The sequence below is a fragment of the Somniosus microcephalus genome, unplaced genomic scaffold (assembly GCF_052327205.1).
Source record: "Somniosus microcephalus isolate GS21.2 unplaced genomic scaffold, FLI_Smic_1.0 unresolved_chr2, whole genome shotgun sequence".
Taxonomy (NCBI): domain Eukaryota; kingdom Metazoa; phylum Chordata; class Chondrichthyes; order Squaliformes; family Somniosidae; genus Somniosus; species Somniosus microcephalus.
The window spans coordinates 18797568-18817497 of NW_028225180.1; the positions used below are offsets into that span (position 1 = coordinate 18797568).

General features: G+C 55.7%; 1 protein-coding gene across 1 annotated transcript; it reads right to left on the minus strand.

The window, feature by feature from the left end:
* Positions 1 to 13443: 13443 nt before the first annotated feature.
* Positions 13444 to 18836, minus strand: LOC147092226 (cardiotrophin-like cytokine factor 1). The gene is made up of 2 exons (XM_085975892.1): positions 18097 to 18836; positions 13444 to 14677 (listed from the first exon to the last, which is right to left on the minus strand). Exons 1-2 carry the CDS (start codon positions 18286 to 18288, stop codon positions 14186 to 14188), a joined length of 684 nt encoding a protein of 227 aa, XP_085832018.1. The 5' UTR covers positions 18289 to 18836; the 3' UTR covers positions 13444 to 14185.
* Between the last annotated feature and the right edge of the window lie 1094 nt (positions 18837 to 19930).

Genomic DNA, 19930 nt, shown 5'->3' on the forward strand with positions numbered 1-19930 from the left:
GGCGCACCCTCAGTACTGCCCCTCCGACAGTGCGGTGCTCCCTCAGTACTGCCCCTCTGACAGTGCAGCACTCCCTCAGTACTGCCCCTCCGACAGTGCAGCACTCACTCAGTACAGCCCCTCCAACAGTGCGGTGCTCCCTCAGCACTGCCCCTCCGACAGTGCAGCGCTCCCTCAGTACTGCCCCTCCGACAGTGCAGCACTCCCTCAGTACTGCCCCTCCGACAGTGCAGCACTCCCTCAGTACTGCCCCTCTGGCAGTGCAGCTCTCCCTCAGTACTGCCCCTCTGACAGTGCAGCACTCCCTCAGTACTGCCCCTCCGACAGTGCGGTGCTCCCTCAGCACTGCCCCTCCGACAGTGCAACGCTCCCTCAGTACTGCCCCTCTGACAGTGCAGCACTCCCTCAGTACTGCCACTCCGACAGTGCAGTGCTCCCTCAGCACTGCCCCTCCGACAGTGCAGCACTCTCTCATTACTGCCCCTCCGACAGTGCAGCGCTCCCTCAGTACTGCCCCTCCGACAGTGCGGCGCTCCCTCATTACTGCCCCTCCGACAGTGTAGCACTCCCTCATTACTGCCCCTCCGACAGTGCAGCACTCCCTCAGTACTGCCCCTCCGACAGTGCGGCGCTGCCTCAGTACTGCCCCTCCGACAGTGCAACTCTCCCTCATTACTGCCCCTCCGACAGTGCAGCACTCCCTCATTACTGCCCCTCCGACAGTGCGGCGCTCCCTTAGTACTGCCCCTCCAACAGTGCAGCACTCCCTCAGTACTGACCCTTCGACAGTGTGGCGCTCCCTCAGTACTGCCCCTCCGACAGTGCAGCGCTCCCTCAGTACCACCCCTCCGACAGTGCGGCGCTCCCTCAGTACTGCCCCTCTGACAGTGCGGCGCTCCCTCAGTACTGCCACTCCAACAGTGCAGTGCTCCCTCAGTACTGCCCCTCTGACAGTGCAACGCTCCCTCAGTACTGCCCCTCTGACAGTGCAGCACTCCCTCTGCACTGCCCCTCCGACAGTGCAGCACTCTCTCATTACTGCCCCTCCGACAGTGCAGCGCTCCCTCAGTACTGCCCCTCCGACAGTGCGGCGCTCCCTCAGTACTGCCCCTCTGACAGTGCAGCACTCCCTCAGTACTGCCCCTCCGACAGTGCGGTGCTCCCTCAGCACTGCCCCTCCGAGAGTGCAACGCTCCCTCAGTACTGCCCCTCTGACAGTGCAGCACTCCCTCAGTACTGCCCTTCCGACAGTGCGGTGCTCCCTCAGCACTGCCCCTCCGACAGTGCAGCACTCTCTCATTACTGCCCCTCCGACAGTGCAGCGCTCCCTCAGTACTGCCCCTCCGACAGTGCGGCACTCCCTCAGTACTGCCCCTCCGACAGTGCAGCGCTCCCTCAGTACTGCCCCTCCGACAGTGCGGCGCTCCCTCAGTACTGCCCTCCGACAGTGCGGCACTCCCTCAGTACTGCCCCCCCGACAGTGCAGCACTCCCTCAGTACTGCCCCTCCGACAGTGCAGCGCTCCCTCAGTACTGCCCCTCCGACAGTGCGGCGCTCCCTCAGTACTGCCCCTCCGACAGTGCAGCGCTCCCTCATTACTGCCCCTCCGACAGTGCAGCACTCCCTCATTACTGCCCCTCCGACAGTGCAGCACTCCCTCAGTACTGCCCCTCCGACAGTGCGGCGCTCCCTCAGTACTGCCCCTCCGACAGTGCAACTCTCCCTCAGTACTGCCCCTCCGACAGTGCGGCGCTCCCTTAGTACTGCCCCTCCAACAGTGCAGCACTCCCTCAGTACTGACCCTCCGACAGTGTGGCGCTCCCTCAGTACTGCCCCTCCGACAGTGCAGCGCTCCCTCAGTACCGCCCCTCCGACAGTGCGGCGCTCCCTCAGTACTGCCCCTCCGACAGTGCAGCGCCCCCTCAGTACTGCCCCTCCGACAGTGCAGCGCTCCCTCAGTACTGACCCTCCGACATTGCGGCGCTCCCTCAGTACTGCCCCTCCGACAGTGCAGCGCTCCCTCAGTACTGCCCCTCCGACAGTGCGGCGCTCCCTCAGTGCTGCCCCTCCGACAGTGCAGCGCTCCCTCAGTACTGCCCCTCCGACAGTGCAGCACTCACTCAGTACTGCCCCTCCGACAGTGCAGCGCTCCCTCAGTACTGCCCCTCTGACAGTGCAGCGCTCCCTCAGTACTACCCCTCCGACAGTGCGGCGCTCCCTCAGTACTGCCTCTCCGACAGTGCAGCGCTCCCTCAGTACTGCCCCTCCGACAGTGCGGCGCTCCCTCAGTACTGCCCCTCCGACAGTGCGGCACTCCCTCAGTACTGCCCCTCCGACAGTGCGGCGCTCCCTCAGTACTGCCCCTCCGACAGTGCAGCACTCCCTCAGTACTGCCCCTCTGACAGTGCAGCGCTCCCTCAGTACTGCCACTCCGACAGTGCGGCGCTCCCTCAGTACTGCCCCTCCGACAGTGCGGCGCTCCCTCAGTACTGCCCCTCCGACAGTGCAGCGCTCCCTCAGTACTGCCCCTCCGACAGTGCGGTGCTCCCTCAGTACTGCCCCTCCGACAGTGCGGCGCTCCCTCAGTACTGCCCTCCGACAGTGCGGCACTCCCTCAGTACTGCCCCCCCGACAGTGCAGCACTCCCTCAGTACTGCCCCTCCGACAGTGCAGCGCTCCCTCAGTACTGCCCCTCCGACAGTGCAGCACTCCCTCAGTACTGCCCCTCCGACAGTGCAGCGCTCCCTCAGTACTGCCCCTCCGACAGTGCGGTGCTCCCTCATTACTGCCCCTCCGACAGTGCAGCACCCCCTCATTACTGTCCCTCCGACAGTGCAGCGCTCCCTCAGTACTGCCCCTCCGACAGTGTGGCGCTCCCTCAATACTGCCCCTCCGACAGTGCAGCGCTCCCTCAGTACCACCCCTCCGACAATGCGGCGCTCCCTCAGTACTGCCCCTCCGACAGTGCAGCGCCCCCTCAGTACTGCCCCTCCGACAGTGCAGCGCTCCCTCAGTACTGACCCTCCGACATTGCGGCGCTCCCTCAGTACTGCCCCTCCGACAGTGCAGCGCTCCCTCAGTACTGCCCCTCCGACAGTGCGGCGCTCCCTCAGTGCTGCCCCTCCGACAGTGCAGCGCTCCCTCAGTACTGCCCCTCCGACAGTGCAGCACTCCCTCAGTACTGCCCCTCCGACAGTGCAGCGCTCCTTCAGTACTGACCCTCTGACAGTGCAGCGCTCCCTCAGTACTACCCCTCCGACAGTGCGGCGCTCCCTCAGTACTGCCTCTCCGACAGTGCAGCGCTCCCTCAGTACTGCCCCTCCGACAGTGCGGCGCTCCCTCAGTACTGCCCCTCCGACAGTGCGGCACTCCCTCAGTACTGCCCCTCCGACAGTGCGGCGCTCCCTCAGTACTGCCACTCCGACAGTGCGGCGCTCCCTCAGTACTGCCCCTCCGACAGTGCAGCGCTCCCTCAGTACTGCCCCTCCGACAGTGCGGTGCTCCCTCAGTACTGCCCCTCCGACAGTGCGGCGCTCCCTCAGTACTGCCCTCCGACAGTGCGGCACTCCCTCAGTACTGCCCCTCCGACAGTGCAGCGCTCCCTCAGTACTATCCCTCCGACAGTGCGGCGCTCCCTCAGTACTGCCTCTCCGACAGTGCAGCGCTCCCTCAGTACTGCCCCTCCGACAGTGCGGCGCTCCCTCAGTACTGCCCCTCCGACAGTGCGGCACTCCCTCAGTACTGCCCCTCCGACAGTGCGGCGCTCCCTCAGTACTGCCCCTCCAACAGTGCGGTGCTCCCTCAGTACTGCCCCTCCGACAGTGCAGCGCTCCCTCAGTACTGCCCCTCTGACAGTGCAGCGCTCCCTCAGTACTGCCACTCCGACAGTGCGGCGCTCCCTCAGTACTGCCCCTCCGACAGTGCGGCGCTCCCTCAGTACTGCCCCTCCGACAGTGCAGCGCTCCCTCAGTACTGCCCCTCCGACAGTGCGGTGCTCCCTCAGTACTGCCCCTCCGACAGTGCGGCGCTCCCTCAGTACTGCCCCCCCGACAGTGCAGCACTCCCTCAGTACTTCACTTGAGTTTTACGCTGGAATTATGGGGCTCGAGTCTCTGGACTGGGGGCAGGAATCCACAACCCTCTGACTCAGAGGTGAGAGAGGGTTTGACCCACTGAGCCAGGGTAAGGAGCGGAAGGTTCTGTGATGACTCGAGATATAACTGGGCAGGTGCTTGTCCAGGGAGAATATGGACCTGGAGCGACACAGCAGGAGCAGCTGCTGTTACCAACAACTCCACTTTTAGTTGAAAATTTTTTACTGGCGGGGGGAGATGGTGAAGGATACAGACAGTTGGGATGATCAGCTGTGCTTGTCCATCTTATTCTCTCTCTCTTTACCTCTCTCTGTCTCTGTCTGTCTGTCTCTCTCTCTCTCTCACTCACTCTCTCTCACTCTGTCTCTGTCTCTCTCTCACTCTGTCTCTCTCTGTCTCTCTATCGCACTGTCTCACTCTCTCTATTACTCTGTCTCTCTCTCCATCGCTGTCTCTCTCTCACTCTGTCTCTCTCTGCCTCTCTATCGCTCTGTCTCACTCTCTCTATCGCTCTGTCTCTCTCTCTCCATCGCTGTCTCTCTCTCACTCTGTCTCTCTCTGTCTCTCTATCGCTCTGTCTCTCTGTCCCTCTATCGCTCTGTCTCTCTCTGTCTCCATCGCTCTGTCTCTCTCTGTCTCTCTATCGCTCTGTCTCTCTATCGCTCTGTCTCTCTCTGTCTCTCTCTGTCTCTCTATCGCTCTGTCTCTCTCTGTCTCTCTGTCGCTCTGTCTCTCTCTGTATCGCTCTGTCTCTCTCTGTCTCTCTATCGCTCTGTCTCTCTCTGTATCGCTCTGTCTCTCTCTGTCTCTCTATCGCTCTGTCTCTCTCTGTCTCTCTATCGCTCTGTCTCTCTCTCTCTCTCTATCGCTCTATCTCTCTCTCTCTATCGCTCTGTCTCTCTCTCTCTCTGTCTCTGTATCTGTCTCTCTCTCTCTCTCTCTGTCTCTCTCTCTCTCTCTCTCTCTCTCTCTCCACTGGTTCTGCCAATTATCTGAAGAGAAAGTTTATGCTACACCTTTCTAAAACCCCGGTTAGGGACTTCAGTGACGTGGAGAGACTGGAGAAGCTGGGATTGTTCTCCTTAGAGCAGAGAAGGTTAAGGGGAGATTGAATAGAACTTTTCAAAATCACGAAGGGTTTTCGATAGCGTGAATAAGGAGAAACTGTTTCCAGTGGCGGCAGGGTTAGACCACACCTGGAGCACTGGGAGCAGTTCTGGGCACCACACCTTAGGAAGGATAGATTGGCCTTCGAGGGAGTGCAGCGTAGGTTTACCAGAATGATACCCGGACTGCAAGGGTTAAGTTACGAGGAGCGATTACACAAACTGGGGTTGTATTCCCTGGAATTCAGAAGGTTAAGGGGTGATGTGATCGAAGTTTTCAGGATATTAAGGGGAACAGATAGGGTAGCGAGAGAGAAACTATTTCCGCTGGTTGGGGATTCTGGGACTGGGGGGCAGAGTCTAGAAATTAGAGCCAGACCTTTCAGGAGTGAAATTAGGAAACACTTCTACACACAAAGGGTGGGAGAAGTTTGGAACTCTCTTCCGCAACCGGCAATTAATGCTCGATCAATTGTTAATTTTAAATCAGAGATTGATAATACTAGAGCTGGCCTCCTGCTGTTCCTGTGTAACAGGCTCGAGGGGATGAATGGCCTCCTCCTGTTCCTGTGTAACAGGCTCGAGGGGATGAATGGCCTCCTGCTGTTCCTGTGTAACAGGCTCGAGGGGCTGAATGGCCTCCTGCTGTTCCTGTGTAACAGGCTCGAGGGGATGAATGGCCTCCTCCTGTTCCTGTGTAACAGGCTCGAGGGGATGAATGGCCTCCTGCTGTTCCTGTGTAACAGGCTCGAGGGGATGAATGGCCTCCTCCTGTTCCTGTGTAATAGGCTCGAGGGGCTGAATGGCCTCCTCCTGTTCCTGTGTAACAGGCTCGAGGGGCTGAATGGCCTCCTCCTGTTCCTGTGTAACAGGCTCGAGGGGCTGAATGGGCTCCTCCTGTTCCTGTGTAACAGGCTTGAGGGGCTGAATGGCTTCCTCCTGTTCCTGTGTAACAGGCCCGAGGGGCTGAATGGCCTCCTCCTGTTCCTGTGTAACAGGCTCGAGGGGCTGAATTACCTCCTCCTGTTCCTGTGTAACGGGCTCGAGGGGCTGAATGGCCGTCTCCTGTTCCTGTGTAACAGGCGCGAGGGGCTGAATGGCCTACTCCTGTTCCTGTGTAACAGGCTCGAGGGGCTGAATGGGCTCCTCCTGTTCCTGTGTAACAGGCTTGAGGGGCTGAATGGCTTCCTCCTGTTCCTGTGTAACAGGCCCGAGGGGCTGAATGGCCTCCTCCTGTTCCTGTGTAACAGGCTCGAGGGGCTGAATTACCTCCTCCTGTTCATAAGAACATAAGATATAGGAGCAGGAGTAGGCCAATCGGCCCCTCGAGCCTGCTCCACCATTCAATAAGATCATGGCTGATCTGATCCTAACCTCAAATCTTCTATCACTCTCCATCCACCCGAACCCATGTGATCTCCCGGGCGAGGCGAAAAACCAGATATAAACCCAATGGCCAATCTGGGAGAAAAAAATCTGGGAAATTCCTCTCCGACCCATCTAGGCGATCGAAACTCGTCCAGGAGATCACTCTGTCCCTATATTTTCTACAGTACTTACCTTCTGTAAAAGGTGATCTCCACCCCAGCCAGGAACAGGAATAGAACCATCTCCTGAAATCTAACACAGAATTAGAACACAAGAAGTGGGAGCAGAACCAGGCTACACAGCCCCTGGGCCCGCTCCACTACCCACAGGGCCATGACCGATCCGAACCTAGACTCATGTCCAATTTCCTGCCCGCTCCCCGTAACCCTTAATTCCCTTTGCTTCTAAGAAACTGTCTATTTCTGTTTTAAATTTATTTAATTATGTAGCTTCCACAGCTTTCTGGGGCAGCAAATTCCACAAACCTACCACCCTCTGAGTGAAGAAGTTCCTCCTCATCTCAGTTTTGAAAGAGCAGCCCCTTATTCTAAGACTATGCCCCCTAGTTCTAGTTTCACCCATCATTGGGAACATCCTCACCACATCCACCCAATCCAACCCCTTCACAATCTTATATGTTTCAATAAGATCGCCTCTCATTCTTCTGAACTCCAATGAGTAGAGTCCCAATCTACTCAAACTCTCCTCATATGTCAACCCCCTCATCCCCGGGATTAACCGAGTGAACCTTCTTTGTACTGCCTCGAGAGCAAGTATGTCTTTTCTTAAGTATGGACACCAAAACTGTATGCAGTATTCCAGGTGCGGTCTCACCAATACCTTGTACAACTGCAACAATACCTCCCTATTTTTATATTCTATCCCCCTAGCAATAAAAGCCAACATTCCATTGGCCTTCTTGATCACTTGCTGCACCTGCATACTAACTTTTAGAGTTTCGTGCACCAGGACCCCCAGATCCCTTTGTACTTCAGTACTTTCCAGTTTCTTGCCATTAAGATAATAACTTGCTCTATGATTTTTCCTGCCAAAGTGCATAACCTCACACTTTCCTGTATTGTATTCCATCTGCCAAATCTCTGCCCACTTACTCAGCCTGTCGATGTCCCCTTGCAGGTTTTTTATGTCCTCCTCACTCACTACTTTCCTTCCCATCTTTGTATCATCTGCAAACTTTGATATGTTACACTCGGTCCCCTCCTCCAAATCATTAATATAGATTGTAAAGAGTTGGGGACCCAGCACTGACCCCTGCGGAACACCACTGGTTACTGATTGCCAGTCTGAGAATGAATCATTTATCCCAACTCTCTGCTTTCTGTTAGATAGCCAATCCTCCACCCATGCCAGAATATTACCCCCAATCCCATGATTTTTTATCTTGAGCAATAATCTTTTGTGTGGCACCTTGTCAAATGCCTTTTGGAAGTCTAAATACACTACGTCCACTGGTTCCCCTTTATCCACCCTGTATGTTACTTCCTCAAAGAACTCAAGCAAATTTGTCAAACATGACTTCCCCTTCATAAAACCATGCTGACTTTGTCCTATTAAATTATGTTTATCCAAATGTCCCGTTACTGTCTCCTTAATAATGGACTCTAAAATTTTACCTACCACAGATGTTAGGCTAACAGGTCTATAGTTTCCAGCCTTCTGTCTACTACCCTTTTTAAATAAGGGTGTTACATTAGCAGTTTTCCAATCTGCTGGGACCTTTGCTGAGTCCAGGGAGTTTTGGAAAATTATTACCAATGCATCCACAATCCCTACCGCCACTTCCCTCAAGACCCTAGGATGTAAGCCATCAGGTCCAGGTGATTTATCCGCCTTGAGTCCCATTATTTTACCGAGTACCACTTCCTTAGTGATTTTGATCGTGTTTAGCTCCCCCCCACCCCAGAGCCCCCCGTTTGTCCAGTGTTGGGATATTCTTAGTGTCTTCTACTGTAAAGACTGATACAAAATAATTGTTCAGCGTTTTTGCCACCTCCATGTTTCCCACCATTAATTTCCTGGTCTCATCCTCTAAGGCACCAACATTTACTTTAGCCACCCTTTTTCTTTTTATATAACTATAGAAACTTTTGCTATCTGTTTTTATATTTTTTGCTAATATACTTTCATAATCTTTCTTCCCTTTCTTAATCAATCTTTTAGTTATTTTTTGCTGTCTTTTGAAGACTTCCCAATCTTCTATCCTCCCACTAGATTTGGCTACCTTATATGCCCTTGTTTTTAGTCGGATACTATCCTTAATTACTTTACTTAGCCACGGATGGCTTGCAAGTTATTATCTTAATGGCAAGAAACTGGAAAGTACTGAAGTACAAAGGGATCTGGGGGCCCTGGTGCACGAAACTCAAAAGGTTAGTATGCAGGTGCAGCAAGTGATTAAGAAGGCCAATGGAATGTTGGCTTTCATTGCTAGGGGGATAGAATATAAAAATAGGGAGGTATTGCTTCAGTTGTACAAGGTATTGGTGAGACTGCACCTGGAATACTGCGTACAGTTTTGGTGTCCATACTTAAGAAAGGCCATACTTGCTCTCGAGTCAGTACAAAGAAGGTTCACTCGATTAATCCCGGGGATGAGGGGATGGACATATGAGGAGAGGTTGAGTAGATTGGGACTCTACTCATTGGAGTTCAGAAGAATGAGAGGCGATCTTATTGAAACATATAAGATTGTGACGGGGTTGGATCGGGTGGATGCGGGGAGGATGTTCCCGATGATGGGTGAAACTAGAACTAGGGGTCATAGTCTTAGAATAAGGGGCTGCTCTTTCAAAACTGAGATGAGGAGGAACTACTTCACTCAGAGGGTGGTAGGTCCATGGAATATGCTGCCCCAAAAAGCTGTAGAAGCTACATCATTAAATAAATTTAAAACAGAAATAGACAGTTTCCTAGAAGTAAAGGGAATTAAGGGTTACGGGGAGCTGGCAGGAATTTGGACATGAGTCTAGGTTCGGATCGGTCATGGCCCTGTGGGTAGTGGAGGGGGCCCAGGGGCCGTGTAGCCTGATCCTGCTCCTATTTCATGTGTCTAATTCTGTTAGATTCAGGAGATGGTTCTGTGATAGTGGATTGGCGGTTAGGATCAGGTCAGCCAAGATCTTATTGAATGGCGGAGCAGGCTCGAGGGGCCGATTGGCCTACTCCTGCTCCTATTTCTTATGTTCTTATGGCTATCTTTACTTTTACACCCTTTTTTCCTCAGTGGAATATACTTTTTTTGGAAGTTGTAAAATAACTCCTTAAATGTACACCACTGATCATGTATCGTCTTACCCTTTAATCTATTTTCCCAATCCACTCTAATCAATTCCGCTCTCATACCTTCATAGTCTCCTTTATTCAAGCTTAGCATGCTTGTTTGAGATTCAACCTTCTCACCCTCTAATTGAATATTGAATTCAACCATGTTATGGTCACTCATTCCAAGGGGATCCTTTACTAGGACATTTTTAATTAATCCTGTCTCGTTACACAGGACCAGATCTAAGGTTGCTTGCCCCCTGGTCGGTTCAGTTACATACTGCTCAAGAAACCCATCCCTAATACACTCAATGAACTCATCCTCAAGGCTGCCCTGCCCAATTTGATTTGTCCAGTTAATATGATAGTTAAAATCCCCCATAATTATAGCTGTTCCCTTATTACAAGCCTCAACTATTTCCTGATTAATACTCCGTCCAACAGAGTTGCAACTGTTCGGAGGCCTATAGACTACGCCCACTAGTGTTTTTTTCCCCTTATTATTCCGTATCTCCACCCAAACTGTTTCACTATCCTGATCCTTTGACCCAATATCATTTCTCTGTATTACAGTGATTCCTTCCTTTATTAACATAGCCACCCCACCTCCCCTTCCTTCCTGCCTGTCCTTCCTGAATGGCCTCCTCCTGTTCCTGTGTAACAGGCCCGAGGGGCTGAATGGGCCTCCTCCTGTTCCTGTGTAACAGGCTCGAGGGGGCTGAATGGCCTCCTCCTGTTCGTGTGTAACAGGCTCGAGGGGCTGAATGGCCTCCTCCTGTTCCTGTGTTCCTGATCACTCCTCAACCCTCTGATCTAACTGACGTGTGGTTGAACAGAAACTGCCGGAAGTTTCTGGAATATTTGAAAACAGCACCTTTATTGATGGTAACACATTAGAAGTTTTCTTTTAAATAAATAAATCGGTAATAAATAACAATTCTGATAAATAAATATTAATTACAGAGTTGCGTAGCCCTGGTAGAGCTGTGGAGTGTTGTGTTGTGTTGTGTCGTGTCTCTCCCGGGACTCTCTCGGACTGGAGGGGAGCAGTTATCGCGGACGCACGCGATACGCTCGCAGACGTCTCCCCATAACCCCCTCCCCGCCCACGTCCCCGCGTCTGGCTCATCACCAGATCCCTGTTGGGGGCCTTGGGGAGTGCGGCTCGAAGGTCAGAGGACTTTTCAATTGGGGATGTCTCGCTGGAGGGATCTGTTCTGACTGGAGATACGAGTCCGCGGGGAATGCACATGCTCGCACACCCCCGCACACACAATGATGCACCGCTCACACACGCAGACACACTCACACTATTAAGCATGCTCGCGCACACCAACACACAAGCATGCACACTCTCAGAAACTTAACTGGACCAGCCACAGTGGCAACAAGAGCAGGTCAGAGGCTGGGTATTCTGCGGCGAGTGTCTCACCTCCTGACTCCCCAAAGCCTTTCCACCATCTACAAGGCACAAGTCAGGAGTGTGATGGAATACTCTCCACTTGCCTGGATGAGTGCAGCTCCAACAACACTCAAGAAGCTCGACACCATCCAGGACAAAGCAGCCCACTTGATCAGCACCCCATCCACCACCTTAAACATTCACTCCCTCCACCACCGGCGCACCGTGGCTGCAGTGTGTACCATCTACAAGATGCACTGCAGCAACTCGCCAAGGCTTCTTTGGCAGCACCTCCCAAACCCGCGACCTCTTCCACCTAGAAGGACAAGGGCAGCAGGCACATGGGAACACCACCACCTCCAAGTTCCCCTCCAAGTCACACACCAGCCTGACTTGGAAATATATCGGCCGTTCCTTCATCGTCGGTGGGTCAAAATCCTGGAACTCCCTCCCTGACAGCACTGTGGGAGCACCTTCACCACACGGACTGCAGCGGTTCAAGAAGGCGGCTCACCACCACCTTCTCAAGGGCAACTAGGAATGGGCAATAAATGCTGGCCGTGCCAACGATGCCCACATCACATGAACGAAAAAAAAAACTCACACACACACATACACACAATTACACACATACACTTTATCAATCAGGGTCACAGGACAGTGATCAGGAGCAGGAACCCTGGCTGATTTCCCCTCTCTCTAACCCAGGGGTCACGGGACAGTGATCAGGAGCAGGAACCCTGGCTGATTTCCCCTCTCTCTAACCGAGGGGTCACTGGGCAGTGATCAGGAGCAGGAACCCTGGCTGATTTCCTCTCTCTCTAACCCAGGGGTCACTGGACAGTGATCAGGAGCAGGAACCCTGGCTGATTTCCCCTCTCTCTAACCCAGAGGTCACTGGACAGTGATCAGGAGCAGGAACCCTGGCTGATTTCCTCTCTCTCTAACCCAGGGGTCACTGGACAGTGATCAGGAGCAGGAACCCTGGCTGATTTCCCCTCTCTCTAACCCAGGGGTCACTGGACAGTGATCAGGAGCAGGAACCCTGGCTGATTTCCCCCTCTCTCTAACCCAGGAGTCACTGGACTGTGATCAGGAGCAGGAACCCTGGCTGATTTCCCCGCTCTCTAACCCAGGGGTCACTGGGCAGTGATCGGGAGCAGGAACCCTGGCTGATTTCCTCTCTCTCTAACCCAGGGGTCACTGGACAGTGATCAGGAGCAGGAACCCTGGCTGATTTCCTCTCTCTCTAACCCAGGGGTCACTGGGCAGTGATCAGGAGCAGGAACCCTGGCTGATTTCCCCTCTCTCTCTAACCCAGGGATCACTGGACAGGGATCAGGGGCAGGAACCCTGGCTGATTTCCCCTCTCTCTAACCCAGGGGTCACTGGACAGTGATCAGGAGAAGGAACCCTGGCTGATTTCCCCTCTCTCTAACCCAGGGGTTATTGGACAGTGATCAGGAGCAGGACCCCTGGCTGATTTCCCTTCTCTCTAACCCAGGGGTCGCTGGACAGGGATCAGGAGCAGGAACCCTGGCTGATTTCCTCTCTCTCTAACCCAGGGGTCACTGGACAGTGATCAGGAGCAGGAACCCTGGCTGATTTCCCCTCTCTCTAACCAAGGGGTCACTGGGCAGTGATCAGGAGCAGGAACCCTGGCTGATTTCCCCTCTCTCTAACCCAGGGGTCACGGGACAGTGATCAGGAGCAGGAACCCTGGCTGATTTCCCCTCTCTCTAACCGAGGGGTCACTGGGCAGTGATCAGGAGCAGGAACCCTGGCTGATTTCCCCTGCCTCTAACCCAGGGGTCACGGGACAGTGATCAGGAGCAGGAACCCTGGCTGATTTCCCCCTCTCTCTAACCCAGGAGTCACTGGGCAGTGATCAGGAGCAGGAACCCTGGCTGATTTCCCCTCTCTCTAACCCAGGGGTCACTGGGCAGTGATCAGGAGCAGGAACCCTGGCTGATTTCCCCTCTCTCTCTCTAACCCAGGGATTACTGGACCAGCCAGGAATGGAGCCTGGGCATTTCCTGCTCTGTGTGTATGGGCCGGCTCAGTTCCTGAGTTGGGCGTTTACCCCAGTGAGCCTCTGCTGTTTGGGGCAGGGGCAGTGCTTGTCCGTATTTCAACATTGCCTCCCCCACGCCTGACCTTTGACATCTCACAGCGGAATCTGTCCTACCCCATGATCCCCCCACCGCCCCCTTGGCCTTCCCCTGACACACAGGTTGTTGCTGCTGGTCAGTTGGCTTCGCCCGATGACCCGGAGGGCGTCCAGATCTCCGCCCCATCCCCCAGCCATCTGACGCTGACCTTTGAACCCAGGCGCCGTGGTGACAGGCTCGGGGCCTAGGCTCGGCCTACTCTGGGATCCGAGCCGGCCAAGCAGAGAAACGTCTATTTTCTAACCAATGGCCTGGAGATCGTTTTACGAGTTGGTTCTTCAGCGCCCCCCGCACCCGGCCCTTCCCCCCGCACCTTCCCCTCCGCCGCGGTCGGCCATCTTGAAAACGCGCCAAGCCCAAGAACGCAAACGCCCGTGAGCCTGCCCCCCGCCAACCGTGGGCCCGAGGGTCATCCATAGCAACCTGGTGGTGAGGGGGGAGGGGGTGAGGTGTTGATGCGACGGATGCGCGAGGATTACAGCCAAGGCCTCTGTTGCAGTCCCCGCCAAAACCGCCGCCCAACACCCAATCCAGGAGGTCCGGGCCTGGTGAACCAGCCGGGGTCAAAGGGCGGTGGGTCAGAGGCTGTGACCTTTCACCTTCCGGGGACCCGGAGGTCAAATAGTGAGGGGGTCGCTGAGTGCTCAGGAAATGAACTGGCAATGTTTCGGTGGTTGTGAATGTGTGCGCGAGTGTGTGTGGGCATGAGTGAGTGAGTGTGCGTTAGTACAAGGCACGATCGGTACAGCACTCTGAGCCGCTTCACAACCCCCGATAGTCCAGCCGGGCGGCCAGGCCCCCAAGACGCTTCTTCAGGCGATTGAAATCCTTAGCCGAGCGCAGGAGCCAACTGTGCAGCTCCCTCAACAGCCAGAAGTGGTCCAGCTTCCGGAGAAAGTCATTGGACGCGGGAACGAGACCCAGACAGTCACGGGCCCCGGGCGGAGGTGGAGCTGGGGGTTCGGGATACCCCAGCGAGGTCACCAGGCCGGAAATGCTGATGGTCAGGCCCCGGACGCTGGTGCAGAAGTGATGAAAGTTGCGCCGCAGAGCAGAGCTGGCCAAGTCCCGGTCGACATCCCCCAGGCACCTCAGCAGGAGGCCGTAGGCTCGCAGGTTCTCCGTCAGACGCAGACGGTCGTCTAGGTTCCTCCAGACGTCTACCTCCAGCGTGGCGCTGGGGATCCCCTCGGTGCGGTTGAGTCGGGGAGGGTCGAAGTCTGGGTCATTGAAGGGGGGCCCCAGGTAATCCATCTGTTGGTGCAAGAAAAGGTGGAGAAGGCAGAGGGTGAGACGGCTTGAAGCTAAGGATCGGCACTATCCCGAAACCCCTCCGACCCTCAACCCCGACCCCAACCCCAAACACAACTCTAACCCTCAACCCCGACCCCAACCCCAAACCCAACCCCAAACCCAACCCCAACCCCAACTCTAACCCCCAACCCCGACCCCGAACCCCGAACCCAACCCCAAACCCAAACCCAAACCCAACCCCACCCCCAACCCCCAACCTCAACCCCGACCCCAACCCCAAACCCAACCCCAAACCCAACCCCAACCCCAAATCTAACCCCCAACCTCAACCCCGACCCCAACCCCAAACCCAAACCCAAACCCAAACCCAACCCCACCCCCAACCCCCAACCTCAACCCCGACCCCAACCCCAAACCCAACCCCAAACCCAACCCCAAACCCAACCCCAACCCCAACTCTAACCCCCAACCCCGACCCCAACCCCAAACCCAACCCCAAACCCAACCCCAAACCCAAACCCAACCCTACCCCCAACCTCAACCCCACCCCCAACCCCAAACACAACTCTAACCCAAACACAACCCCAAACCCAAACCCAACCCCACCCCCAACCCCCAACCCAACCCCGAACCCAACCCCAACCCCAACTCTAACCCTCAACACCGACCCCAACCCCAAACCCAACCCCGAACACAACTCTAACCCAAACACAACCCCAAACCCAAACCCAACCCCCAAACCCAACCCCACCCCCAACCCCAAACACAACTCTAACCCTCAACACCGACCCCAACCCCACCCCCAACCCCAAACACAACCCCGACCCCAACCCCGACCCCAACCCCGACCCCAACCCCGACCCCGACCCCGACCCCGACCCCAACCCCACCCCCAACCCCGACCCCAACCCCGAACCCAACCCCGACCCCAACCCCAACCCCGACCCCGACCCCAACCCCGACCCCGACCCCAACCCCAAACCCAACCCCAAACCCAACCCCAACCCCGACCCCAACCCCAAACCCAACCCCAAACCCAACTCTAACCCTCAACCCCGACCCCAACCCCAAACCCAACCCTGAAGCCAACCCCAAACCCCAACTCTAACCCTCAACCCCAACCCCAACCCCACCCCCAACCCCAACCCCAAACACAACTCTAACCCAAACACAACACCAAACCCAAACCCAAACCCAACCCCACCCCCAACCTCAACCCCGACCCCAACCCCAAACCCAAACCCAACTCTAACCCTCAACCCCGACCCCAAACCCCAAACACAACCCCAACTCTAACCTCAACCCATACACAACCCCAAACACAACCCCAACTTTAACTTCAACCCCAAACTCAACCCCAAACACAACCCCAACTCTAACCTCAACCCCATACACAACCCCAAACACAACCCCAACTTTAACTTTAACCCCAAACTCAACCCCAAACACAACCCCAACTCTAACCTCAACCCCAAACCCAACTCTAACCCCAACCCCAAACCCAACCTCAAACACAACCCCAAACCCAACTTTAACCTCAACCCTGAACACAAACTCAACTCTAACCCCAACCCCAAACACAACCCCCACTCTAACCCTCAACCCCAACTCCGACCCCAAACATAACCCCAACCTCAACCCCAAACACAACTCCAACTCTAACCCCAACCCCAAACACAACCCCCACTCTAACTCTCAACCCCAACTCCGACCCCAAACATAACCCCAACCTCAACCCCAAACACAACTCCAACTCTAACCCTAAACCCCAACCTCAAACCTAACCCCAACCTCAACCCCAAACACCACTCCAAACATAACCCCAAACCCAACCCCAACCCCAACCCCAACCCCAACTCTAACCCCAGCCCCAACGCCAAACCCAACCCCAACCTCAACCCCAAACCCAACCCTAACTCTAACCTCAACCCAAAACTCAACCCCAAACCCAACGCTAACTCTAACCTCAACCCCAAACTCAACCCCAAACACAACCACAACTCTAACCCCGTCCCAACTCTAACCCCAACCCCACCCCCAACTCAACCCCAAACCCAACCCTAACTCTAACCTCAACCCCAAACTCAACCCCAAACCCAACCCTAACTCTAACCTCAACCCCAAACTCAGCCCTAAACACAACCACAACTCTAACCTCAACCCCAAACTCAACCCCAAACACAACCACAACTCTAACCTCAACCCCAAACTCAACCCCAACCCCAAACACAACCCCAAACTCAACCCCGAACCCCAACCTCCCAGTGGGAGGGATTGAGAGAGGTATAGATAGACAGAGAGAGAATAGAGAGAGAGATAGAGAGAGCGATAGAGAGATAGAGGGAGAGATAGAGAGAGCGATAGAGAGATAGAGGGAGAGATAGAGAGAGCGATAGAGAGATAGTGGGAGAGATAAAGAGAGAGACAGAGACAGAGATAGGGAGCGAGAGAGGGCTAGGAAGATAGATAGCTAGATAGCGATAGAGAGATAGTGGGAGATATAGAGGTAGACAGATAAATAGATAGATAGAGGGAGAGAGAGAGAGTTAGAGACAGAGATAGGGAGCGAGAGATAGCGTTAGAGGGCGAGGAAGATAGATAGCTAGATAGCGATAGAGAGATAGTGGGAGATATAGAGGTAGACAGATAGATAGACAGATAGATAGAGAAAGAGATAGAAACAGAGACAGAGAGACAAAGTTGATGGGCGGTTGAATCGAGGAGATGAATGGACAGAGGAGAGAGGGTCAGCGAAGGGGTAACCGAGGGGGTCAGGGAGAGGGAAAGCAAGGGGTCAGCGAGGGATCAGTGAGGGGTCAGCGTGGGGTCAGCGAGTGGTCAGCATGGGGTCAGCGAGTCATTAGCGTGGAATCAGCAAGTCATAAGCGTGGAGTCAGCATGGGGTCAGCGTGGGGTCAGCGAGGGGTCAGTGTGGGGTCAGTGAGAGGTCAGTGTGGGGTCAGGGTGGGGTCAGTGAGGGGTCAGAGTGCAGTCAGCGAGGGGTCAGCATGGGGTCAGTGTGAGGTCAGCGTGGGGTCAGCGAGGGGACAGGGAGGCGGCAGCAAGGGGTCAGCGTAGGGTCAGGGTGGGGTCAGTGAGGGGTCAGTGTGAGGTCAGCGTGGGGTCAGCGTGGGGTCAGTGTGGGGTCAGTGAGAGGTCAGTGTGGGGTCAGGGTGGGGTCAGTGAGGGGTCAGCGTGCGGTCAGCGAGGGGTCAGCATGGGGTCAGTGTGAGGTCAGCGTGGGGTCAGCGTGGGGTCAGCGAGGGGACAGGGAGGCGGCAGCAAGGGGTCAGCGTGGGGTCAGGGTGGGGTCAGTGAGGGGTCAGTGTGAGGTCAGCGTGGGGTCAGCGTGGGGTCAGCGAGGGGACAGGGAGGCGGCAGCAAGCGCTGGGCCGGCACTCTCCGGGTTTGCTACTTACGTAGTTGACGGTGAGGATCTGCAGCTGTCTCTCCAGGTATTTGGTCAGCTCATAGGTCTTCTGAATGGAACTGCCGATGGCCACATCCCGCAGGTGCAGCGCTGGGACAGCCCGGACATTGATCAGCAGGGAGAGGAGCAATACTGAGAAAATCCCTGGAAAAAAGTGAGCTGGGGTCATTGGAGCCAACATAGTCCTGACAACAACAACTTGAATTAAGACAGCACCTTTAGCGTCCCAACGCTCTTCACAGGAGCATCAATCAGACAACATTTCACACCGAGGCACAAAAGCAGATATTAGGACAGGTGACCAAAAGCTTGGTCAAAGAGGCAGGTTTTAAGGAGTGTCTTAAAGGAGGAGAGAGGGGTAGAGAGGCGGAATGGTTTAGTGATGTTGGTTGAGCGATAAATATTGGCCCCAGGACACCGGGGAGAACTCCCCCTGCTCTTCTTCCAATAGTGAGATCTTTTAAATAACCCTTTTTAAATGTCTCAATCTGAATGATGGCACCTCCGACAGTGCAGCGCTCCCTCAGTACTGCCCCTCCGACAGTGCGGCGCTCCCTCAGTACTGCCCCTCCGACAGTGCATCGCTCCCTCAGTACTGCCCCTCCGACAGTGCGGCGCTCCCTCAGTACTGCCCCTCCGACAGTGCAGCAGTCCCTCAGTACTGCCGCTCCGACAGTGCAGCTCTCCATCAGTACTGCCCCTCCGGCAGTGCAGTACTCCCTCAGCACTGCTCCTCCGATAGTGCGGCGCTCCCTCAGTACTGCCACACCGACAGTGCAGTGCTCACTCAGTACTGCCCCTCTGACACTGTGGTGCTCCCTCAGTACTGCCCCTCCGACAGTGCGGCACTCCCTCAGTACTGCCCCTCCGACAGTGCAGCGCTCCCTCAGTACCGACCCTCCGACAGTGCAGTGCTCCCTCAGTACTGCCCCTTCGACAGTGCAGCGCTCCCTCAGTACTGCCCCTCCAACAGTGCAGCGCTTCCTCAGTCCTGCCCCTCCGACAGTGCAGCGCTCCCTCAGTACAGCCCCCTCTGACAGTGCAGCACTCCCTCAGTACTACCCCCTCTGACAGTGCAGCGCTCCCTCAGTACTGCCCCTCCGACAGTGTGGCGCTCCCTCAGTACTGCCCCTCCGACAGTGCAGCAGTCCCTCAGTACTGCCCCTCCGACAGTGCAGCTCTCCATCAGTACTGCCCCTCTGGCAGTGCAGTACTCCCTCAGCACTGCTCCTCCGATAGTGCGGCTCTCCCTCAGTACTGCCACACCGACAGTGCAGTGCTCCCTCAGTACTGCCCCTCTGACACTGTGGTGCTCCCTCAGTACTGCCCCTCCGACAGTGCGGCGCTCCCTCAGTACTGCCCCTCCGACAGTGCGGCACTCCCTCAGTACTGCCCCTCCGACAGTGCAGCGCTCCCTCAGTACCGACCCTCCGACAGTGCAGCGCTCCCTCAGTACTGCCCCTCCAACAGTGCAACGCTCCCTCAGTACTGCCCCTCCGACAGTGCAGCGCTTCCTCAGTCCTGCCCCTCCGACAGTGCAGCGCTCCCTCAGTACTGCCCCCTCTGACAGTGCAGCGCTCCCTCAGTACTGCCCCTCCGACAGTGTGGCACTCCCTCAGTACTGCCCCTTTGTCAGTGCAGCGCTCCCTCAGTAATGCCCCACCGACAGTGCAGCACTCCCTCAGTACTGCCCCGCTGACAGTGCAGCACTCCCTCAGTACTGCCCCTCCGACAGTGCAGCGCTCCCTCAGTACTGCCCCTCTGATAGTGCAGCCGTCCCTCAGCACTGCCCCTCCGACAGTGCAGCGCTCCCTCAGCACTGC

Bases quoted from the DNA above. Each gene is read 5' to 3' on its own strand.
- LOC147092226 (XM_085975892.1), bottom strand. From the start codon at position 18,288: ATGTTGGCTCCAATGACCCCAGCTCACTTTTTTCCAGGGATTTTCTCA. The intron at 14,678-18,096 runs GTAAGTAGCAAA...TTGCACCAACAG, and splicing joins AGATCCTCACCGTCAACTAC to ATGGATTACCTGGGGCCCCC.